Below are 25671 nucleotides of genomic sequence, written 5' to 3' on the forward strand. Positions count from 1 at the left end.
AGTTTGAGTAGAGAAAGAATAGAAGAGCTTTCCCCTGTTCACTGACCATGCTGAGTACTGAACGGAAAATCTCTCGTCTCCATGATGTGAATCTCAACAGGGAAGGGGGAGGTTGCTCTCTAATAAACTGTGGTATTCATGGAAGGGTTTTCCCTAAAAAAATGAAGAAGTCCCCGAGAATCTGGGCACAGATTTTCTACATATTAAAATATTTCTTGAAGTTCCTATTTCTCTTGAAGGGCACCTATACTGCGCTCAAACATCAGGTAAAACCCTGACAGTAGGGAACCCATTCTTACTTTTCTCTGTATTGGGAGGTCTGAAGGAGGCCCTCACCCAGCCTGGCATCTGTCACTTTCTCTGGACCAGGAACAGTTGTGCTTTTTGGCAAGGGTTCTGTTCAAGTCCTGGGGGCTGATGAAGAATCTGGGCTACCCCTATCTGTTGCTGGTAGGTGCTCGGTCTGGTGGGCACACGGAGCTGGAGATTCGGTGATCCTGCTCAGGGAGGCTCCACCATCTCAACTCAACCCAAACCAAGTGGTCCCAAACCAGGACCCCACCGCAGCGTGTGCCCCTTGCACGATGGGCGTGCTCACCCCCTGCTGGGGGAATAGCAGTTGGACTATTAGGCCTGCTCACTTCCCTCCAGTTCAGGACAAACTGAACAGAAGAAGAGTTGCTTTCTAGGGAACTTGGGGGCGTTCCAGATTCCGGCCCAGACAGTGCAGGCAAAGGAGAGAGGAAGAAGAGGCCCCTGTTCCCACCCTAGGACCCCAAACGTCTGTCCTTTTGTATTTCAACTGATTCCTGCTGAAAGCCATTGGTGCGTCCCGCTCTAAGGCACTGGCAGGTACCTTTCTTTCCGACGCACTCTTCCGGCTGAGCACATTTTGGGCATTCAGGGGCATTTTGGCTTCTCCACAAATGGAATCACACGACTCTAAAGTGGCTCATTGGGGTATGGAGAATCTCTTCCTGTGAATGTGCACAGCAGGCTCTCTGGGGGACAGGGAGGCAGCTAGATACAAAGTAGGAAAAGGCACGCTTAGTATTATGTAATAATTTTATATTTGGATAGTGACCGTCAGGTTAAAAGACTTAAGGAAACTTCCTCTGGGGAATTCCCTGGCGGTCCAGTGATTAAAGCTCCGCACTTCCACTGCAGGGCGCACAGGTTTGATCCCTGGTGGGGGAACTAAGATCCCACAAGCTGCATGGTGCAGCCAAAAAAAAAAAAAAAAAGTTCCTCTGGAGGCCCTGGGAGGTAAATTAATCTAGTGGAAAGAGGAAGGGCTTTGGAGACATATCTGCCACCTAAAAGCTGTGTGATTTCAGGAAAATTACTTGGCATCTCTGATCTAAAAAACAGGACTAATTATACCTTCTATACGGTGCTCCATGAAAGGTTGTTTTATTTTCAACTAGCCCAACAGCATCCATATGCTTCAGCCAGTTCCAATTCTCTGGTGAAGCTGAGCAGAGTAGGTACACGGGAGAGCAGCTGGAGGTACGAGAGGGCTTTGCTGGATGCGTGGTGAGTTGATGTCAGCAGGAACCAGAAGGGACCAGAATCTGGGGACTGGAGAGGAGAATGAGGCCCCATAGTGTCCTCTGAGATATGACGCCCTTGGTATGTTTGTCCTGTGCAAGGGGAGAGGCGAGTGAGAAGGAACCGGTGGGAAGGATGGGAGATGTGGGGAGGGGCTGTGTTAGAGGAGAAGTAGGTGGGAAGGACAGGACCCGGATGCACGTGGATGATCAGCTTTCATCACCTCCCCAGGGAAGCTGGCGACGACGTAACCAGTAATGAGATATTGGTCCTGTAGACAATGGGTGGCTGATCGGGAGGGCTAGATCAGTGCCTTCTTCCTTTATGGGCATTCACTTCTACCCTTTCTGGTTGGGATACTGCCACTGCAATGGAGACCCCAGTTCCAGGGACTTGATCTGCAAGGTCACAGTGTCTGGGGGTGTGGTTACCACAACAGTACCTAAGGCAGTTTCCCTCAGGTGAGAGTTTTTCCAATAACTCACTAAAAGCCGTACAAAGCTGAGTCTGTGACCCTGTGATGACATGAATGGATTTGTGTTCCCTTCTGCAGGTAGATTAGAGGCCACAAATCCCTTCTTTTGGACTTTCATCACTTTCATCAGCATGCCAGGTCTGGGAGACCACGCATGGACATAGGCACCAGGCTGCCCCTAACAGGGTCTCTGAGAATCTAGGTCCTGCGAGGGACTTCCTGCCACTGGTGCTGCTGCCTCAAGCTTTCACCCACTGGATTCCAGACTCCAATGTGCCTGGACCCTCATCGATGTCTCTGGTCCCCTAAACAGGATTCCCCAGACTTGCACCTGGCCAGTTTCTGTACTTGCCCCACCCCAGTGGCTCCTGGTTCACCACAGAGTTGGTTCTTCCAACCAATTCCTGCCCCCATTATAGACTCAGGGGACATCAAGCTTGGAAGAGAGTTAAGAAACCATCTAACCATATGATCCAGCGATCCCACTCCTGGGATTATAACCAGAGAAAATTATAATTCGAAAAGATATATGCACCCCAATGTTCATAGCAGCACTATTTACAATAGCCAAGACATGGAAACAACTTAATGTCCATCAGCAGATGAATGGATAAAGAAGATGCGGTATATATATATAATGGAATATTACTCAGCCATAAAAAAGAATAAAATAATGCCATTTGCAGCAACATGGATGGACCTAAAGATTATCATATTAAGTGAAGTAAGTCAGAGAAAGACAAATCCCGATATCATTTATATCGGGACTCTGAAAAAAACATGATACAAATGAACTTATTTACAAAACATAAATAGAGAAAATAAATTTATGGTTACCAAAGGTGGAATGGGGGAGGGATAAATTAGGAGTTTGAGATTAAAATATACACACTACTATATATAAAATTGATAACCAACAAGGACCTACTGTAGAGCACAGGAAACAATATATCTTGCAATAACCTATAATGGAAAAGAATCTGAAAAAGAATACATATATGTATATGTGTGTGTGTATGTGTGTAACTGAGTCACTTTGCTGTATACCTGAAACTAACACAAAATTGTAAATCAACTATATTTCAATAAAATTTTTTTAAAAAGAAACCATCTCAACATGACCTCTCATTTATACTTGTGAAGAAACAAGCCCAGAGAAGGAAACAGAAGCTAGCAAAAGACAGAGTCAGGCCAGAACCGTATCTCCTGACTTCCCCTTTCCCAGAGCCAAGTGACGACCATGGGGCTGGGGGTCCATTACAAAGTTTTCCAAACTGCCCATCCTGTTGGTGAGATCAGCCTCCCCCTCCAACATAATGTGCTCATCTAAGTCACCCTCTCCTAGACTGGAAGTCCTGCAACTGTTCACCATCGTGCCCCAAGCCCTAGGGGCAGTGCCTGGCTCAGAGTAAATGCACCATCCTTATTTGTTGAATCAATAAGCAAGTCAGAGACACACAACCAAACCAAATTCCTCAGCCCTCAAAGGGTCAATTGGGCCTAGAAATTGGATGAGCTGAACAGTGTGGTCAGAACAACGAACACTGATGTGGTTTTGAGCGGGAATGTGCTTTGGACTCAGAAAGATCTGGGTTCGAATCCCAGCTCTGCCATCTACAGGCTGTATGTCACTTACCTTTCTTAACCTCAGTTTCCACACCCGTAAGAAAGGAATAACAATGCTTACCTCAAAGAACTGTTGTGAGAGTTAAACGAGTTATGCATGTAACGTATGTGGCTCAGTGTTTGACACATCTTGAGACCTTAAAGTATGGTAGCTTTTTATATTAGAGATGCTACAAGAGCAATGATGCTGATCCTACCCATATTGCCTTCTAGGAGTGACCCCTACTCACAGCCTCTGCTGCCCACATGACCTTGACCTTGGACACAGCTGATTGGACCAAGGTGGGGAATTAGTAGGGGTCAACCTGTTCAGTCTCCCTCTTTGTGGGACCTGGGCCTTCCAGGCAGTTGCCATCTTGTAATGAATGCTCTCCCTTTGGCCACTGGGGGAACGAAGGCACTTTAGTTTTGGGAAGCCATTGGCAGAGGGTGGCTCAGCGCTGGGAGGAAAGGCTCCGGAGTCCCGGATCAGGGTGAGCAGCTTGGTGCTGCTGCCTTGATGGCCCCAGGAAGCCAATGTCGTCAGTACACGAGGGTGTTGGCCCAGTGCAGAGTGGATCAGCACAGCGTGTCCGCAGAAGTGACAGAGGTGGCGGTGGCAGTGGGGTCTCGCTCAGCAGTGGGTGTGGAACTTGGATATGAGATTGTCACTGAGGTCACCATGTTCATGAGTCGGCTCTGGGGATTTTGAGAGGGCCTGGAGGTACTATAATAGCAGGTGGGAGGCAGGAGGCAGTCAGGAAAATACCCTCTTGTGTCCTTCTGGAACTCTAATTTTTTAACCTAGACCCGCATAATCCAGGACCCACGTAACCCAAAGACCCTGTCCTGGAGCAGTGGGGATGCAAAGTGCTGAGGTCCTAATCCTTCTGCTCGGCCTCAGAAGCAGACAACTGCATCCCACTCGCTCTCTTTCCTGCACCATTTGCTCCCTCCACTCGTCTCAGACATCTGTTCCCCGCCCACTCCTTCATCACCACCCTCCCATTTCTCATCCTCCTCCCAGGAGACGCTGTCTGTCTGCAGCAGCACCCCCCCCCAATCCCCGTCACAGAGTCACGGGCCTGCCCGTCCATCCTCCCACACCTGCAGGTTCCTGGCCAGCGTCTACCCTGCGCCCCTGTGAGCTGGGCAGGCCCTGGCTCCTGAAGCAGCTGGTTCTGTTCTTGGTCAGCTTTAGCTCTAAGTTTCAAACCTTGAGCCCAAATCTGCCACCTTAGAAGAGAAGCTGGTTTCAGTTATGTCCTCCGGAGCTCTGTCAAACACGTTCACTTCTTTATGCCTTTCGCGCAGACATGTGACATTGGCGTGATGTCCACTCTGCCTGTGTGTCCCCTACCTCCAGCTGCTTTTCCCCTTCATCTCCCTCATCTGTCCTTCCTCTCCATCACCACGGCCCACTCCTGCTCCACAGCCTCACCACCTTGTGCTGATCCACCCACATCTTGTCCCTTCTTCCAAGTCTTCTTCCTCACTGCCACGAGATGAATTTTTCCAAAACATCAAAGAGCACACGTCTCCCTGTGAAAGTGCCTTGGAACCTATAGGAAAGTCCTCCTTAACCTGGGGTTCCAGATATTCTTTCCTCTGTCTTCAAGATCACGTACAATTGTTTTCTGACACAAAACCTTAACTGCAGGCAAACCAGTCAAATTCACTGACATCAGAACATTCCATTAGCACACTTGCCTCTGGGACCTGATCTATATACCGTCTTCTTTCTCTTCTCTCCTTCTTTCTCTCCTGTATCGTCTTTGGAGGTCTCCCTGACTACCTGGGCTCTAAAAGGATCCCCTCCCATATTCCACAGAACCCACAGTCCTCACTACTCTGCTTTGCATATGCTATCTTATTTTTAATATGACTCCCATTGTTGGTCCTCTGAGAACTTTTCTTCCCCCACCCCCTCCATTGGTAGGCACTCAACACGAGTTTTGAGGACAAAGATGAGATCAACCCAGCTGCCAGGACTCCCTGAGACTCTCCTCCACTTTCTCCAAATGTTCCCCCTCCTCTGTTTTTCCAGCAGCCTCTGAGTAGGACACAGGAGTCTCTGTGGGGTCTGACTACCGAGGGGTATGATGAAACCACAGCTCCCCTGAGCCCAGGTAGGGAGAGGGATGTAGTGGATTATGATGCAACAGTTTGCCCACCAACAGCGATTTACCCAGGTTCCCCAAATATCTGATTAGTGTTTGAGTTCTTCATATCTTAACAATGCATCCTAAAGTTCTTTTTCTTGAGAAAGCATTTCCAGGATTGCTCAGAAGTGACCACTTCCTTGGCCATTCAGTTAAAAAAAAAGAAAAGAAAAAATCATTGCATACCTGCCATATCGTAGGCACTCTTTCTGGAATTTTTGTTTGTTTTCTCAACTTTGCCTGCTATTTACACGTCATGTAACTGGTATGTTCTCTAATTGTATACTTCTATAATCAGTTTCTCAGTCTGCCCTTTTCCTTTCTGTATTTATCAGGGCACGTGTTTTAGATGCAGACCCCATAGTTGGGAACCTTATGAAGCCAGTAGAGAGTGGCAGCTGAGGGCACAGATTCCACACACACAAACAAGGGCTCACTCAAGTCTCTGCTCTGCCAGCTGTGTGGACTTAAATACTGTAATCTTTGTGAGCTTCCCTTTTCCTCATCTGTAGGAGAAATGGTACCCATTCCGTGTTCTGTGAGGATCTGATAATGTGTGTGTGATACACTTGGGCAGGCACGTCACACATGTGACAGATGTTGGCCACTATTGCCAGTGATTTTCTGGTGAAGGCTTCAGCCCCGCATGGTAGGTTATGAGGTGCCCAAGGAAGGCTTTTGATGGTGATGAGAGTGATGATAGGTCTGTTAAAAGAGGGCATGGAGGCCCTTCTGACTCAAAATTACAGCTAGAATCACACAGCCCAAAGTTACTAGAAAACTTACCACTACTTTGAGCAGCCAAGGTCTGGGCATCTTCTCTTTACCCTCTGGTGTCTATTAAGGAAGTCAGGTGATAAGTCATCTTGTAATTTCTGAGAGTGGGGAGGGGCTTTGGGGGCTCTAGGAAGAATGAAGAAATGGCCATTACCCTTTAGGGGCTTAGGAATCCCCTAGTCACCCCACCACTCCCCTCTGCCCCCAGGGAGTATACCCCCACAGATCAATGGCTGAACGGATGTTCTTACACTGGACTAGCATCCCACAGCCCCAAATGGAAGCGGAGCTGGAGAGCGCGGCTGAGACCAGAAAGCCCCAGTGAGGCCTCTTCCTTTCTGACTTAAAACCTATAAATCACACAGGCAAAGGTTACAGGGACGGAGACCCCTTTCCCCTTGACTCTAGAGGTCCACTCCGCCACAGCTGCAAGTCTGAGGACCGCAAGGGCAGGAGAGGGGTGGACCTGCTCCCAGGGGAGGCACAGGGGGTACACAGTGAGGGGCCGGCCTTACATGCTTAGTGAACTTGGTCACCCAAACGCCTATAAAGCAGGCGGTTTCATCACTCCCATTTTTCAGGGAAGGAACTGAGGCACAATGAGGCAAGCTGCCCCAGGTCACACAGCTGTGAATGCAGAGCTCGGACGTGAAGCCAGGCAGGCTTGTCCCTGGTTTCCTGTCAGTTACCCTCCTGCTTGCCGGGAGCCTCAGTCACACCCCCGGAGCCTCCTGACGGGAAAGCTCTGCACTTCCCTCCACTTGTGGGCACTGACATCCACCAGGCAGGGGAGACTGTGGGGAGTGTGCTCTGCCAGGGACCTTTGGGGCGATGGTTGAAGGAGGGAGCAATGCAATACTCGTCCACTTTTATTGCGAGCATCACCTGTGAGTCTCAGTAAAAGGGGTGAACTCGTGACCAGGTTCTGTAACCCAGGGATCAGCCTTGGACATCGCTAAGATAACAGGCACATAAATTACTCTGTCTCCCCAGCACTTGTCTCCTTCTAAGGGAAACTGACAAGTCACAGCTCTGGCTGAAAGAACATCCCCTCAACTGCCATATTTTTTACTGCTTGACCCTAGTTCTCCCCCAGTTGGCCCAGGGGTGGGTCCAGACCCAAAGGCCTCTGATTCATAGGCTGGTCAGGGACCTACAGTATGTTTAAGCAACAATGAGCAGGGACCAGTCACATTCTCAGCCTTGGGAATCTGATACAGTGAAAGCTGTGAGCCACGGGGACTGGAGCTGAAAGAATCTGGAGGTGGTTAAGGCTGTGATAGGTTAGGCAGAGACACACTGACATTGCAGAAGAGCTGTAAGGTAGAAGAACATATACAGAGGGTGGTGGGTGAGAATAAGCCGGTTGGAAGTGAAGCAGACACAGACGAGCTGAGTCAGGCCAAGATGAAGGTGAAGCGTGATAGCAGTTGACACTCAACCCTGCCTGCACGTAAGAATCATCTGGAGAGAATTTAACAAATACCACTGCCTGCGCTTATCCCCAGAGAGTCTACGTAACTGGCGTGGAGTTGGGGCCGGGCATTAGTAGGTTAAAAAATCTCCTCAGGTGACTCTCAGGTAGAGGCAGGTGGAGAACCACTGACCTGCAGGGAGGATCCCAGGCCTCCTGAGGCTCCTGTTGCTGCGGCGCCCTGGCTCCAGCTCTGCAGGAGGCCCCGTGGTTCAGGTTCCCCTGGGTCCTTTGGCAGACCCTTTTGGATATTTTTTTTTTAATAAATTTATTTTTATTTATTGGCTGCGTTGGATCTTCATTGCTGTGTGTGGGCTTTCTCTAGTTGCAGAGAGCGGGGGCTACTCTTTGTTGTGGTGTGCGGGCTTCTCATTGCAGTGGCTTCTCTTGTTGTGGAGCACGGACTCTAGGTGCACAGGCTTCAGTAGTTGTGGAACTTGGGCTCAGTAGTTGTGGCTCATGGGCTGTAGAGCACAGGCTCAGTAGTTGTGGTGCACGGGCTTAGTTGCTCCATGGCATGTGGGATCATCCTCGGCCAGGGATTGAACCCGTGTCCCCTGCATTGGCAGGCAGATTCTTAACCATGGTGCTACCAAGGAAGCCCCCTTTCGGATATTTAATCGCTTACAGCTCCTGCTTTATTCCTCTCTAACAGCATCCTACTTTTATACAAGTAACAGAGCAGCAATATGGTCAAAGAAGATGGGCCCAACCCTGGAAGATGAAGACAATTGGTCCAAGCCAAACAAGGTAATCCCATCGTATTCCCCCATCTTAGAGGTGGGTATGTGACCCAGTTCTAACCAACAACATGTTGGGTAGGGGGGACCTTCTGGGAAAGGTTTTCCCCTTTAAAAGAGAGAGGGAGAAGCTAGAGAAAAGTCCACTCACCCTCTCTTGCATTTGGGAGTTATGCTGTCTGATGTGATGCCTGGAGCTTCTGGAGCCATTTTGTGACTATGAGGTAAAAACCAAGAGAACTTCAGAGAATCTGACCAGAGCTTGATGTGACTGCTGCCAGTAACCACCCAGGAACCACCCAGCTCCAGATTTCTTGTTACTCACTCTATGCTTTCTGCATGCCAGGTGCCATCCTAAGTGCTTTTCATGTCTTAATGGACGAAAACTGGCTCCATTCCCTGCACCTTCCCATACACCACCCACTACTCAATGCAATATAAGCACGTCTCTCTGTGAGACAAAGTGACATAACGTATATAGCCAAAGATAATAAAAGGCCTCAAAGCTGGCTCAACTCGTGTCCACAGCCCACTTGCCCTGGTTCTCCTTACTGGAAGATCCACACGGGGTTGGTGTGCAGGACACTACCAGCTGATGCCCTCCTAGTCACGTCCCACAAAGCTCGCTGACTGGCTCTCCCAGCTCTCCCCCCACCCTTGCCTTTCACCCCCTCACTCATCTCTCTACTCTTACTCCATGGCTTCCCTCTTTCCCTTTTCTCCATCCCTCCAACGACTGGATTTGAGAGGAAGAGAAGAGGAGCATCCCCACCCTGCCCCCCAAAACCAAAAATATCCTGAGTGACAGTAGATTTTTTAAATCTGGATTTCTGTGCAGTGGTGAGTCCTTAAATATTAGCAATTGGTCTCATCAGCCTGGTTGTATCTCCAGAGTGGGCTTTCTTTTCATGCTGTCCTGTCCCCCCACCCAAACATAAACCTAAGTGGTCCCCAAAGAAAGGGCCTTCTGGCCTCTTCCATAGCTCTGCCCAGAGGGTGCTCAGGGGGTGCACCCAGGAAGTGTCCGGGCCCCTCTTCAGGCCTGCTCAGCAGACCCCACACCTTTCCCCACCTTCATAACTCTCCTTCCCAAGTTTGGAAGGTGGTCACCTTGGCCCAGCCCCATGGTTCGAGCTCAAAGAACACCACAGGTGTGAACAGTTACACAGACTTTATTTTTCACCCATTGAGCACAGGAAGGTCTGGCAGGCAGAGGTGTCACCATCACCTCTCCTGGTTCACAGACACAGACCATGAGACTTGGCGGTGAGGGAGGGGGTCCTACCACAGATCGCTACGGGATTATCACAACGGCACATTTGTTCTCGGTTCTATTTACACCATGGAGTGTGGAGAGGGTACATTTCTTACACTAAAAATATATATTTTGGAATCTCTAAAACAAAAATATCTCTATCTCTACAGGAGACCTACTAGAAAGAAGAACATAGAAAACGAGGGAAATGTACCAGCACCTCAAGCCGTCCCCTTCCGTGGGAAGGTCGCTCTGCTCTCCACTTGACAGCATGTGCTTGGGAGGGCAGCCGTAGCTAACCAATCGGACAGACGGACACAGATAAATAACAGGGAGGCTTATCATCTTGGAGGAGTGAATATGGGAGAGGGACACAGGGAAGAGGATTTTGGCCTCTTTTGCAAAAGGAGTAATTGCACATTCAGTTTGGTACTTCCGTTTCCAATGTTATTGCACGTGTGAAAAACCTGCATGTTGGAGTCAACTGCAAACCTGCTAAGAGAATCCAAGCTCTGCTGATTTCTGCTGGGTTCCAGAAAGGGCTGTGGGTGGGCTTGCTCTCCCTCTCAAAAATATTAATGCCATCAGCTAGAAGAAAAAGTCTGTATTCTCCAATGCTGAAAGCGGGTTAGGCTTAAGAAAATGCTATTCCTTTTCTTTTCAGAAGGATCAGAAATCATTCCATTCCCTTTGAGCACAGAATCTCCTAAAAGAATTATGCCTATGGCTGAATCATTCCACTTTCTGAATTTTCCTATTGAAAAGATTCAGGTGACACTCCTTTCCTCTTTTCAAGCTTCAAGCAATGATATAGTTACTTCACACCTCTCTTGGTTGTGAAAATCAGCCTCCTTTCTGATAAAGCAATACGAATTGAGTCAACTAACCATTCTCTATAATTAATGCAAGACCCCAAGGGCACCAAGAATCATCAAGAGTAGATTTGGTAGAAAAATCCCTCCTGTCTGGCTTTGGAATGTCTTTCTCTATTTACACTGAAATATGCATGAGCCTGAGGGCTTGAGAATCCTTAGTCCCTCATCTTAAATAAGGCAAATAACCATAAAGTCCCCTTTTTGACAAGCCCCAGAACTGTCCAGCCTCCTCCCCCTCTCACCAGCCCTAACTGGTGACGGTGGTTAGGACCTCCGACCAAGAACTTCTTCCCTCCAAGGAGAACTTGAAAGACTGAGGAAACAGAAAGGAGGGGTAAGATTACTTGAAAAAGCTGGGGGGCAGAACTTAGACGATGTCTCATTTGGCCAGTCAGGGCCAGAAGGAAGGATTTCTACCTTAGGAGGCCTGGCAGCTACAACCAAAAGAAAGTCAAGAAGGCTGAGAGCATCTGATGCATGTTGACTGTCCTGCCAGGATGTGGCTTGGGAACCTGAGAAGTCTGAGGAAAATGCAGTGGTGAACGAGCAAAGAGTGATTAAAAACCCTCAGAGGAGGTACTAACTCTCCTGCAGAAGAAGACATTTAGAGAAGCTGACGAAGTAGCAGGGAGAACATACCACATAGTATAGCTGATGCTGGTTAAAATGAAAGCCACAGGTCCTGAGGTCAGGCCTTCTCCTGTGAGTCAGGAAAATGTGGAGACGCCGAACACCGACGTTGAAATTGACGGAGAAGCTGCAGGGAGAATTACTGATTCCTCTATTAAGAGAGAAGACTAGAGCATTGACTAGGTAGAAAATAAAGTCGACCAGGGAATTGTCTTTTTCAGATGACCAGAAACCAGATTCCCCAAACCAGAGAACTCTTGAAAGTCATAGCTGTCAGCCTGAGATGTCAACAAAACCTAAGACTTAGCATATACCAGATTTTTATCAAACATTTATGACTAATTTAAAAGCCAGTCACATCCCAGACAAATAGTAATAGCAATATTTATAACTTCTTTTGAAAATATATCTACCCCCCCAAAAAAATAAAATAAAATAAAATAAAAATAAAATAAAATAAAAATTAAAAAAAAAAAAAAGAAAATATATGGTTCCCTACCTCTCTACCCCAAAGGCAAATTTATACAAACAAGGAGCAGGGGAGAGGAGCTATGTGCAGTAAAGGCCAGCTCTCCTGATAATCCCATTATCAGAAATTTGAAATCATACACAGTTACAAAGGACGAGCCTGCATTTTACGCAACCAAATATATTGAGCAATTTCACGGCATATTTCTGCTGGCCTTCACCTTCCATCTAGACCAACCCTTCCCTAAGTCATAGGCTAGGAAGTAACCCACCTACTTAGTGATGCCAGTTCTTTTGCTTAGAACCAAGATTCCACTCACCATCACTTTCTTAAATCCCTGGCCTCCCTCCCTTCCAACTATATACTACCAGCTTATCAGGGCATTGGCCTGCCAACACTTAAACTACTCCTGAAATTTCCCCTTTCATAAAAGACGTGGACTACTTCTCTGGCCCAAGCAAGCCTGGGCATGGGAATTACCTAACTATCTGCCTTGCTTTCTACCCCTAAATCAGTTTCTCCTTAGTGTTGAGCTTAAACATCTTTTTCTAAGACTAATCTACCTGTATTTGCCCTCAGGCAATTCTATCAGAATAGAGAGAGGAAGCCCTAGATGGGAGAATGACCATATTCGTTTGATGTCCCCATAGCTCAGGTACATGAGGTTGTTTAGTAGCAGCAATGAAATCTCATGGATACACTCTCACTTGTTGGTAAATGCACATGCATATACAATACACACACACACACACACACACACACAAGTGGCTGCTTCTTCACCACCACTCCCAGTTTCCTACCCTAAACATCGCCCCACTTGACTCTGCCACCCATAGTCACCAGCCACTGAGCAGGGAAGCAGCCAGGACTGGGGCTGAGTGATGGGTGGGACTTGGGAAAGGCAAGAAAGGAAGAGTAGGGAATGGTTCCTACCACCGAGATGTAGCACAAACGAGGCTAGCTGTTGTTTGAGGAAAATCCAGCAGCCTAAAAAGACTGGCACAGCCTTCCAAAGTAGCTAACATTACGAAGGCGCAGTATCCTAGAATGGTCTGGCTCGGGAAGTGCACTGCAAAGACAGGCGCCCCACTCTCAGGAACCCTGGCAGCACAGAGCATCACAAGATGTCCGCGTGCAAGGAGAGATTTTTCTGAGTGACTCTATTGCATGATGGAGAGATTCTTCCCTGCTGTATTCCCTATTGCCATGCTGAGGCCAGGGGAACAGGGGAAGTGGCCACCACCCTCCCTATACAGAAGTGGCAGGAAAAGGTGGGCAGGGCAAGATGGGGGAGGAAAAGGGGAGGGGGGTGTCCTCAGGGAACAGAGAAGATGAAAAAGGAGGCAAGCCAGAGAAGCAGCCAGAGAGAGACAGGAAAGTAAGCAAGAAAGCTTTGCCCAATGACTGGTCGCCTTATGATTTTTCTAAATTAGGTAGCTAAATAGGTACAATGATTATAATTATCCTAAGGTGATAAAATGTGAAGCTTTGGCTCTCAAAGATTTTAATGCCCATGTAGTTCAAAGAAGCATGCCTGTTCCTGTCTGCACCATACAAAAGGAAGCCGAGGCTGTCCCTGAAACAGCCTTGTGAGTAGAAATCAGATAAACCAGGAACAATACCCATAATTCAAAGGGATGCCATTTTGGTATTTGAAAGAAGCATGACATTCAGCCAATAGGCACTAGTACAGCCATACATACTATTTGTTTACAGCAGGCATCCATTCTGAGTGGTTGGTGTCCATCCTATACCAGTTAAATATTTTGAAAATCATCTGTGTATTAAAAGAACTGGCTCTATGAGATAGGGAAGTAGGAAAATGCAAGATTCCTTCAATATCAAAAGTCCTTAGAGTAAGACTAGAATAACATTAATATATTTTTGGAGTCTAAGGAATACAAAATTCAATAAAGTTACATAGCCAACTCTTCACCTATGAAAGGAGAGCACACCGAGGGATGGTCCCAGTGTACAAATATTTGCCAGGATGGAAACTGAACTGATCCCCTGGGTACCGACATGTTTGCTAGTCACATTCTGTGCATAAAGGAAGGGAAAGTCTATACACAATGGAGCCCAAACGCTCGATATTCATTGCAACAGAGAAGAGGAGACAAAAACTATAAATATGGTTTTAAACTAAATACCAAAATTAATTTCACCACTCATAGTTCATTTCCCAGTGTGGCTTTTTACATCTGAAAGTCAGAACATTTGTCAACAAAAAAATCCAGGATGATGAAGGTGGTTTGGTCCATTGAGTTTGATGATGGTTTGCTACTAAGGCAGCTAAGGAGACATTACGTAAGCACCTGGATCTCTCCAGGAACGGGAATCAGAATGTGTCCTCAAGAGACAGCAGCAAGACATGGATGTTTCCACAACATGGCCAATAAAAAACCTTATCTCCTTTTCTACTCACAAACGACTATAATCAAACCTTTCTCAGATATCTAGAAAGCAGACACTACAACAAATCTTCAGGCTAGGAATTCCTTCCTGGCGTCTAAACTAATTCTTTCTGTAGCCACTGAAGCTCGTTCTCGTACTCTATCAATGAAACCAAGAAAAGCTCATCCTCACTCATCATCATGGATTTTCCCCGGGCCTTTTCCTGTCTAAGCTAAGCAACGCCAGTGTCCCTCTTGGCCCTTTCATCATTCAAGGTTCTTGCTGAGTTCCGCAGGCTGCTGCTAGGGAGTGACGAAGACGCACCAGGGCAGAGGCATCTTCTGGCTGCAGTGGTGGGCACTGCCAAGGCTCAGGGCGCTGGCCCTCCTAGGAGCAGACTCTCCTGGCGGCCTCTGGGTCTGACCAGCATCCCCCAGAGTAGGCAACCAAACCAAGGCCCAGGGCTGCCCAGGAGCCTGCAGTCACGATGGGACTGGAGAGGCTTCCCTTTTCTCTCTGCTTTCCTGCCACTTCCTCACCCCAACCTTGAGCAAGAGGGACCTCACTGAGGAGACACCCAGTGGCAGAATGGACCCAAGCGGCTCAGCAGGCCAGCAGAGGGTTTCAGAGGAAATGTCTGGCAAATGGGAAGCTGGGTCTTCAATGGTGGCAGCTCTGAAGAGAAAGAGAAGGAAGAGGAGAAGTACCAACGGGAGGTGGTCTTCTGCTTCCACGCTCACACCTGGCAATGCCCTCCAATGCACGTCACCAACAACTGAATGCTCGCATGGCTTGGACGGGACCAAGGACAGGGCCAGACTTGGGCTCGCTTCTTCTCTGAGACACTCGCCGTCTTCCCTGTGGCACCTCACGGCCCACATCCTCCATGCCAGCAAAGACTTTTAGTTGAAGAGACTGAATAAAAGTGTTACAATTAGACACAAAGGGAACACATGATTCATTCCTGCTTTTAACACAGTACTTTGAAGATGTCACCACAATTTGGATCTGGCTATATTTTAAGTTCATTTACAAGTAGACTAGTTCTCAACTAAAAATAACCGTGTGCGTTATACATTTCGACAGCTGCCTGGATTTTCCTCTGAAGGAAACAAGATTCTATATTTCACTCACATTCAGCACAGATTTATTTTAACCCATTCGATGAAGAAATAGCCCATCACTACCACCCACTTGTGGCTGTGACTTTCCAAAGCACATCAGTTTCTCCTCAGAGCAGCCTTATGAGTGAGACAGTTATTATTACCCCCATTTCACAGCTGAATAAATCGAGTGCCAGAAACAGTGGACTGCCAGGTTACACATGGAATTAATAGCTAAGCCAAATCTCCTAAACTACCCTACTGCTTTTTTTTTCAAACAAGTTGTCTTTCATAAGACCTAAGATTGTACCTTCAGTTATCTGATGACTTAGTGTTTAGACCAAATTATTCATGTAATTTGAGTACATAGCCTACTTCAGTGTAGGCAAAAGTGTCTCAAGTCTTTCCATTTTTTTCATTAACCAGATTAAAATTGGTCTAAGCTACTGACAAATAACATTCAGAATTTAGTTTCTAAAATAAGAAAACAGTTACAATTTAATATTTCAAAATCTTTACTTGACAATAATTCTCATTATAGGATAAGTTAAATAGGTTGAAGTTTGTATCCATACTACCAACACTACCCAAATATTTTAGGGATTTTTCAGTTTGTGTGGTTGCAATAACCAAAGAGATGCTCTACAGATTCTGAATGGGAGCTGGAAAGAGGATTAAGGGAACAAAACAGATAAAGCAAATTTACATTCCAAAATAATTCCATCCTGACTTTGGGCCTGTGTAAATGGGCAGCTCAAAACAGTGTATCCGCTCAAATAGTTAGAAAACATTTTTGTTTTTCTTAGGCTTATAGCTATTCTGTTGGGTTAGCAACAGTTCTAGATGTGCTATTTAATAGATAAATTCAATTTTACAACTAAAATACATTTTACTTTCAACATGATTGCTATTTTTAAAAGTCAGAAATAAAAATCAGCAATTATACCTCTTTTCCTTTGTGTTCCCAGAATTCATACTGAGAGCTTTCCAGACTGTGGTTTTAGGCATTTCATCAGATATATTAATCTCAGAGGGGTCACATCTGAAATCAATGCTTAGGACAGTCAATGTCAGACATACAAATAAGATATACATCTCCGTCTATGATGCCCACCACCCACTGGGAGGGAAAAGATGAGGTCTGAGGGAGCTCATCTCCCAGCTCTCGGGACCGCTGGGAACCAGATGGTTGGAATAGCAAGAGGCAAGGCGGCCTGGGAGTCAGAGCTGAGGGCTGGGCTGGGGTGCTGGCTAGCAGCCAGCCCTGCCCCCATCGTTCCTCTCTCCTCTGAAGGGCCCCTCTGGGGATGCTAGTGCCCGTGCTTTGATGCCAGAAGTGGCAGCATAGGGAGCTACCACGTACTGGGCGCTTGCTGTGTGCCAGGCATGGCGCTAAGCACCTCCGTTCATTTCCTCATTCACCTGGCCAGATCTCTTCCATTTGCGGTTTACAAAGGACTGTTACAATACATTATCTTAACTATCGCAGTATCAGAGATTATTAACATCCTCATTTTGAATGTGTAGAAACCAAATCTCGTAGGGCTAAAAGACGGTCCAAAGTCAAATGTCAGTAGGTGGAGAATCAAGACCTTGAATCCAGTCCTTGGTCTCCTAGGATCCCCCCCAACCCCCAACCCCCTGCTGCCCAGTACTCTAAAGTTTTCCACATGCCAGACTCTCCTAAAAGGCCAGGAGAGCAGGTAGCATCTGCTAGAGAAGGAACACGGCTCCTGCTTTGCCGCAGAGAATGCAAAGCCTATGGCTGCTTCCATGACAGCTTGCAGAAAGTTTATTAAAGATCAGAGATTCCACTTCTTTAGGGTTAGTTAAAAAAAATCGAACTCATAGCAACAGAGAATAAAATGGTGGTTATCAGAGGCTAGGAGGTGGGGGAAAAGGGGAGATACTGATCAAAGGGTACAAACTTTTAGTTATAAGTTCTGCAGACAATGTAAGGCATGGTGACTATAGTTAATAATAATGTATCATACACTTGAAATTTGCTAAGAAAGTAGATCTCAAGTGTTCTCACTACACATAAAAAAAGTAAGTATAATAAGTGATGGATATGTCGTTAGCTTAATTGTAGTAATCATTTTACATATATATAGAAAGGTGCACACCTTAAATATATACTATTTTTAGTTGTCATAAACAAACAAACAAATAAATAAATAACCAAGGAAAAGACTTTCTCATCTCCCCCTCAGTATAAACCGCAGTCAATTCAATAATTCAGCAGCAAATTATCCAGCACCCAGATGACCCAGATCCCTCTCTCTTCCTTTTCTGCACCCTCTCCACCTCTGGGCTTCTTTCAGCGTGTGTGTTCCTCTTCCAAAGCAAAACAAAACACCAGGAATGAAACCACAAATGGACCAGTTTAGCTTCCTGTGATCTGTGGTGAGCAGCAGGTTTAATAGACCAAAGGGCTAAGATGGCTGGCAGCAGTAAGGAATTTGGGGAATCCCAGTTCGGTTCCCCCTTGGCTCCTAGGACTGTAGCCGCCATGAGCCCAGCTGGAAGGGGCTGTCTTTGCCCATCCCCCAAAGGCTTGCCTAAGCATGGGAATTTCATGCCCACCAGGCTGAGAAGCAAAGACTACATCCTATTCACCTTTGGAAGGTGGCAGAAAAAGGCTGAAGGAGCACTGGTTTGAAGAGTACATGGGCTCCCGCAGCTCTGTCCTCCTGTGACTCCCAGCACCTGGCATAGTCCCCAGTGCATGGCAGGCCCTCAGGAAACCATGAAAGGAAAGGTGTTTTCACAGGTTGGAACCGGGAGGCTGAATGTTTAGCTCTTCATACCAGCAGCTGCATTTGTGGCCCCACCCCCCACCACAAAGCCAGAACGTTTCCACCAGAACAGTCAACTCCTTGGTGATGGGGGAGTTTTACCTGAAACTGTTGGTCTTTCCAGGACTACTTAGTAACTTCCTGCTCTCTAAGGGAAACTTGTCTCCCCCCATTTCTAACATTTTCTCAGCCTCCTGCAAGAAAAGGAGATATTATTTCACCTTGGATCAAGTGAAACCAATGGTCTACGCCAGCCCATTTTTCAATCACCATAATTTCTACCTAATTTTCTCTCACATTCATTATAAGAGAGTGTAATTATGTTCTTTCATAGATTTGAGTCACCACAAAAAGAGAGACAACCCAATATCTGTACCTATGGGACAGTATTTACAAAAAAGAACTTGAATCTGAGTAAAACTTTAGATACAACTACCAATTTACTGAAAATATAGGGGACAGAAGAGCATGTTAAATGATACCAAAAGATATATTTAGTAAAATCGAAATGGCAGGAAACCCTATAGGTCAAAAACAAAAAAGGTAGGAGGGGAACCCCTAAAGAAAATTTTAAAATATATCAGCCAATTGTAATATATGAACCTCATTTGGATCCTGATTCAAACGGATGGTTAAAAACAATTATCAGGCAATTGGGGAAATATGAATACTGACTCTTCTTTCTACCTTTGTATATGTTTGAAATATTCCACAATAAAATACACACACACACACACACACACACACACAATAGAATATTATTTTATCCATAAAAAAAAGAAGAAAATCCTGCCATTTACAACAACATGAATGAAACTTGAGGGCATTATGCTAAGTGAAACAAGTCACACAAAGACAAATACTGTCTAATCCCACTTTCATGTGGAATCTAAAACAACTGAGGTCATAGAAACAGAGAACAGGTTGTCAGGCGTAGGAGTGGGGATGGGTGAAGGTGGTCAATGAGGTGAGAATAAGTTCTGGGGATATAATATCCAGCATGGTGACTACAGTTAACAATACTGTATTGTATATTTGAAAATTGCTTAGAGATTAGATTTTAAAATTTCTCACCACACACACACACACACACACACACACACACACACAAATGTGAGTATGCAAGGTGATAGATGTGTTCAGTAACCCTATTATGGCAATCATTTCACAGTATACACATACATCAAATCATTGCACTGTACGCCTTAAACTTATACCATGTTATATGTCAATTATATCTGAATAATGCTGGAAAAAACAATACAAGATTTTTAAAATTCAAGATTTTAGGGGAAAAAAATCCTTTAAAATGAGTTTCAAAGGACACTATTTCAGGCACTAACTGTATTTGGAAGCCCTTTCAGCCTCATTCTTGGACTAGTATTTTCATTTTGCTACACATCCATTCTTTGCACATATAGGTCACTGATTAAAGGTTCATTGTGCAGATGGCAGATGCCAAGTGCTGAGGGAGATGAGGAAGGACAGAAAGTCCTCTGCAAGTTACCTTCACAAACCACAACATCATCTGCAATTAGGTATGTAACAAATACTCTCAGAAAATAATAGGTTTTATATACTTGTCAAATTAGACCTTCAGGAGAACATGAATCATTCGATCTGATAATAAGAGCAGCTTCCATGTTCATATTCTAAGTGTGAACCTGATAAGTAGACTGTAGACAAACAGAGGAAAAACAACTGGTTATCAAATCTGAAGATGAAGGACAGACATCGGCTAAGAATATCTTTGGAGTAATCTTTCCTGCTCCTAAATATAACCCTTGGGATTCCAGACATGCTGACTTTTCATGTGGCCCTTCCTATGTTCTGTAATTTGAAGCTGCCCCAAAGCGTGAAGTTGGTGCAAGAACTATGACCTCTTCCTCCTTGGCCTTCTTTTTGGCATCATCCAACTTCTTCTTTTTGCTTTCAGGCATGAGATCATCCAACCAGCTCAGCTCCCGCTTAGAGAAACAGAGATCCATGACTTTCCTGACAAAGACCAAGGCCAAGACCTGAAGGAAAATAAAGAAAGTGAATTAAAAGGGGTTCATTTACTCCTTGGAGTTAAAAGCAAAGTCTTATTTTCACAGCAGACTAGGGCACGTCAAGCAAAATCAAACTCATAATAATCATAAGATTTGCCTTTATTGAGGCTCTATGTACCAGATACAAAGTTAAGTGTTTTATATACAATATTTTATTTAACTCCCATCATAATAACGCTACGACTTATTGATTCCCTAATTGAACTAATTTAATTCCTTCATTGGAAAGAGAAACCCTTCATCCACAGATGGCCCTCAGAGCTGCCTTCCCCTGGCTTGAGGCCATCAGCAAGAGCTACCGGGCAGTGTGGAGGTGGTGCGCCTCTCCAGGAGATGGCTTTGGTGGGGCCAGCCAAGCTCAAACCAAACATGGGTCACCACGGGGTGAGAGGGCCTTGAAGGACCACCTGGATTTGCTTGGGTCCTCTGCCTATACATTTACTTGCAAAATCCTTGCTTTATGCTTGCATCATGGATCTCGGATGGTGTTCGTCTCTGCCCTCTGGCCTGCCTTGACACTAAGTTTATAAATGAGGAAACTAAGGCCTGGGAGAGAAAGTAACAGCTTTCTCACAGCTGTCAGTGCCTAAAATCTGACAGCTAATTTCCTCAATAGAAACGACCAGGGTTCTCAACTGCTCCTCCACTTTCACCCCATAAGGGCCATTTCAGCCAAAAGAGAACCAATAATAACCCAGAATGACCTGCCTGGACTGACTGGTGTTCCCCCAGCTAAACCTACTGACTGCACCAGGAACAGGGCAAATCAGGCTACTTAAGTCCATTTCTCCCAGGACTTCCTAAGTGATGCAGTGGTTAAGAATCTGCCTGCCAATGCAGGGGACATGGGTTTGAGCCCTGCTCCAGGGAGATCCCACATGCCGCGAAGCAACTAAGCCCATGCACCACAACTACCGACCCTGCGCTCTAGAGCCCATGTGCCACAACTACTGAGCCCATGCACCACAACTACTGAAGCCCACGTGCACAGAGCCTGTGCTCTGCAACAAGAGAAGCCACTGCAATGAGGAGCCCATACACCACAATGAAGAGTAGCCCCCACTCACTGCAGCTAGAGAAAGCCCGTGTGCAGCAATGAAGACCCAACAGAGCCAATAAATTAATTTTAAAAAACCATTAAAAAAATTCATTTCTCCCTAATTTCAATGACTATTTGCCCAATAAAGCCAAAATTGATGGTATCCCTTCCAGGAGTTGCCAGGAACTTGCTATTTCTTTAACCAAACACTCAAGCCCTGAACATAACACCCAAATGCAGAACCCTACACATTCTGACAAAATTGAGAAACCCATCAGGAGGGTATATACCTAAGAGATTAGGGAAAAAGAACCCTGCAGTCTTCTCACCCTTGAATATTCTCTCAGTAAGACAGAGTTCAAAAGTACCTAAAGGAGTACCAGATATTACCCTCATTGGCTTTTCCCTCTTGAGGCCCACCATTTGGGGAACTTTCAAACAGCCCACTGAATTCTCAGCATCCTCATGAAACAGAGTGAGCCAGAGAGAGCAAGGCATCAAGAGGACCAGATGGAACAGGAGGCAAGAATTTCATCATCACCCTAGTTTTAGAAAACAGGTTGTCACCTGTTGCACCACACAATTCAGCTTTCCTGGTCTCCTTTCCAAAGCACTTGCTTTAGTTAGAAAAGAGGCAAGGATGTCCCAGTCACTTGTCAGTGCTAGACCAACCTCTTCCTTTCTCCAAGTGGCTTGAAATGATGTATTTCCACTACCATAGACACTTCTGATTGCAATAAATTCTAAATTGGAAACATATTGCTTTGAGGTAAATGCAAATTATTGCAAACATGAAGAGTCCTCTCCATATCAGATGCATGAAAGAAAGAGAGAGAGAAAGAAAGAAATTCAGACAGACAGGCAGACTAGCAGCCTTAAAAGTAAACATAGTAAACTGGGACTTCCCTGGTGGTGCAGTGGTTAAGAATCCACCGGCCAATGCAGGGGACACGGTTCAAGCCCTGCTCTGGGAAGATCAAACATGCTGTGGAGTAACTAAGCCTGTGCACCACAACTACTGAGCCTGCACTCTAGAGCCCGCGAGCCACAACTATTGAGCCTGCTCCTTGAACTTGTGCTCCACAACAACAGAAGCCACCGCAATGAGAAGCCTGCACATTGCAACAAAGAGTAACCTCCATTCACTGCAACTTAAGAAAAACCACACGCAGCAACGAAGACCCAACACAGCCAATAAATAAATAAATAAAATTTTTAAAAATTAAACATGTTAAACTACAACACACATACATTCACACCTAAAGGTCCCCAAAATAATGCTGCTCCTGCAAAGACCAAACCACAAAACAAAAACTCACCATCAGTAAAGGATTAATATCCAGAATATAAGAGAACTCAGAAGTAAGCCCAAACACATATGGGCACCTTATCTTTGACAAAGGAGGCATGAATATACAATGGAAAAAAGACAGCCTCTTCAATAAGTGGTGCTAGGAAAATTCGACAGCAATATGTAAAAGAATGAAATTAGAACACTTCCTAACACCATACACAAAAATAAACTCCAAGTGGATGAAAGACCTACATGTAAGGCCAGACACTATAAAACTCCTAGAGGAAAACATAGGCAGAACACTCTATGACATACATCAAAGCAAGATCCTTTTTGACCCACCTCCTAGAATCATGGAAACAAAATCAAGAATAAACAAATGGGACCTCATGAAACTTAAAAGCTTTTGCACAGCGAAAGAAACCATAAACAAGACTAGAAGGCAACCCTCAGAATGGGAAAAAATAGTTGCCAACAAAGCAACGGACAAAGGATTAACCTCCAAAATATACAAGCAGCTCATGCAGCTTAATACCAAAAAAGTAAATAACCCAATCCACAAATGGGCAGAAGACCTAAATAGACAGTTCTCCAAAGAAGACATACAGATGGCCAACAGACACATGAAAAGATGCTCAACATCACTCATCATCAGAGAAATGCAAGTCAAAGCCACAATGAGGTATCACCTCACACCAATCAGAATGGCCATCATCACAAAGTCTGGAAACCACAAATGTTGGAGAGGGTGTGGAGAAAAGGGAACTCTCCTGCACTGTTGGTGGGAATGTAAGTTGGTACAGCCACTATGGAAAACAATTTGGAGGTTCCTTAAAAAACTACAAATAGAACTACCATATGATCCAGCAATCCCACTACTGGGCATATACCCAAAGAAAACCATAATCCCAAAAGAAACATGTACCATAATGTTTATTGCAGCACTATTTACAATAGCCAGGACATGGAAGCAACCTAAATGCCCATCAACAAATGAATGGATAAAGAAGATGTGGCATATATATACAATGGAATATTACTCAGATATAAAAAGGGATGAGATGGAACTATATGTAACGAGGTGGATAGACCTAGAGTCTGTCATACAGAGTGAAGTAAGTCAGAAAGAGAAAGACAAATATTGTATGCTAACTCACATATACGGAATCTAAAAATGGTACTGATGAACTCAGTGACAAGAACAAGGACGCAGATGCAGAGAATGGACTGGAGAACTCGAGGTTTGGGAGGGGGTGGAGGGTGAAGGGGAAGCTGAGACGAAGCGAGAGAGTAGCACAGACATATATATACTACCACCTGTAAAATAGATAGCCAGTGGGAAGTTTTTGTATAACAAAGGGAGTTCAACTCGAGGATGGAAGAAGCCTTAGAGGACTGGGATGGGGAGGATGGGGGGACTCAAGGGAGGGTGGGGGGGGACTCGAGGGAGGGAGGGAATACGGGGATATGTGTATAAAAACAGATGATTGAACTTGGTGTACGCCCCCCCCCAAAAAAAAATCCAGAATATATAGAGAACTCCTAAAACTCAACAATGAAAAAACATACTACCTAATTTTAAAGTGGGCAAAAGGACTTGAACAGACATTTCTCCAAAGACGATATACAAATAGTCAATAAGCACATGAAAAGATGCTCAATATCACTAATTATTTGGGAAATCAAAACCGCAATGAGATACCAACTCACACCCATTGGGATGGCTGTTATCTAAAACACCTGCCACGTCACCACATGGATGAACCTTGAAGACATTAAGTTAAGTGAAACAAGCCAGTCACAAGACGACAAATACTGCGATTGCACTAAGAGGTAACTAGAGGAGTCCAATTCACAGAGACAGAAACTAGAATGATGGTTGCCAGGGACTGAGGGGAAGGAGAAACAGGGAATTATTGTTTAATAGCTACAGAGTTTCAGTTCTGTGAGATGAAAAAAGTTCTGAAGATGGATGGTGGTGATGGTTGCACAACAACGTAAATGTTTTTAATGCCACTGAATTGTACGCTTAAAAACAGTGAAGATGGTTCTATGTTATGTATATTTTATCACTATTTAAAAAAATAAAGAACAATACCTTTTTAAACTCACCATCATTGGAAAGACGATGGCAGCTGGAGATGCCTTGATAACCCAGAGCAGGACGAGGCAGGTCAGCTGGATGAGGGTGAAGAGGTGCACTTTGCGCAGCGGCACATGCCGAAGGTAGATAAAGTCCGGCTGGTGCTTTGCAGGCATCCCAAAGAGTTTCAGACGATCAAAAAACTGAAAGGAGGGAATTGGCATTTATTTTCAGGTAGTTTCTCTGGGCCTTGTTAATCCCATTCATGTCTCTTATATCACCTGCTCTGAAAGGTAGGTAATACCATTTCTACCTGACAGAAGTGGAAACTGAGTCTCAAAAGAGAACAGGTAATTTGGCCAAGGATGATAAGTGACAGAGTCAAAATTTGAACCTATCTCTTCTAATTCTGGGTTTAGCTTTCTTTCTTCTCTGCCACACTGTAGCTCCTGAGAAAGATCTTTTTCAGGGAGTGTTGAAAATAAGCCAATGGCATCTTTCCACTTAAAAGACCAAATCTTTTATTGTTCTTTGAGGAATTTGGAGCTTTTCATTGATTGTTTACAGTAAAAAGATAAAATGAAACCTCATAACATTCTGGATACAGAAAATATGAGCATTCTTATATTATAAAAGGGAAAACAGAGACCAGAGAGATTAAATAACCTGCCCAGGAGATGAAGGAATCAGGCTCCCTGAATTCAGACTATACTAAAAAGCTACAATAATCAAAACAGTATGGTACTGGCACAAAAACAGAAATATAGATCAAACAGAACAGGATAGAAAGTCCAGAGGTAAATCCACGCACCTATGGTCAACTAATCTATGACAAAGGAGGCAAGAATATACAATGGAGAAAAGACAGTCTCTTCAATAAGTGCTGGGAAAACTGG

At 45.1% G+C, this 25671-nt stretch overlaps 1 protein-coding gene across 1 annotated transcript in view; it reads right to left on the reverse strand.

Annotated features, from left to right (window-relative positions):
• Positions 1 to 15255: 15255 nt before the first annotated feature.
• Positions 15256 to 25671, reverse strand: part of SLC4A8 (solute carrier family 4 member 8) — a 76401-nt gene continuing 65985 nt past the window's right edge. Inside the window, exons 21-25 of the mRNA XM_057701185.1 lie at positions 24805 to 24978; positions 20189 to 20326; positions 18411 to 18502; positions 16457 to 16552; positions 15256 to 15322 (exon numbers count right to left, since the gene is read on the reverse strand). Of these exons, the coding sequence (XP_057557168.1) occupies positions 15310 to 15322; positions 16457 to 16552; positions 18411 to 18502; positions 20189 to 20326; positions 24805 to 24978 (513 nt within the window). The 3' untranslated portion in view covers positions 15256 to 15309. The remainder of the gene's footprint in view (positions 15323 to 16456; positions 16553 to 18410; positions 18503 to 20188; positions 20327 to 24804; positions 24979 to 25671) is intronic.

The sequence above is a fragment of the Hippopotamus amphibius genome, chromosome 12 (genome assembly GCF_030028045.1).
Source record: "Hippopotamus amphibius kiboko isolate mHipAmp2 chromosome 12, mHipAmp2.hap2, whole genome shotgun sequence".
NCBI classification, from domain to species: Eukaryota; Metazoa; Chordata; class Mammalia; order Artiodactyla; family Hippopotamidae; genus Hippopotamus; species Hippopotamus amphibius.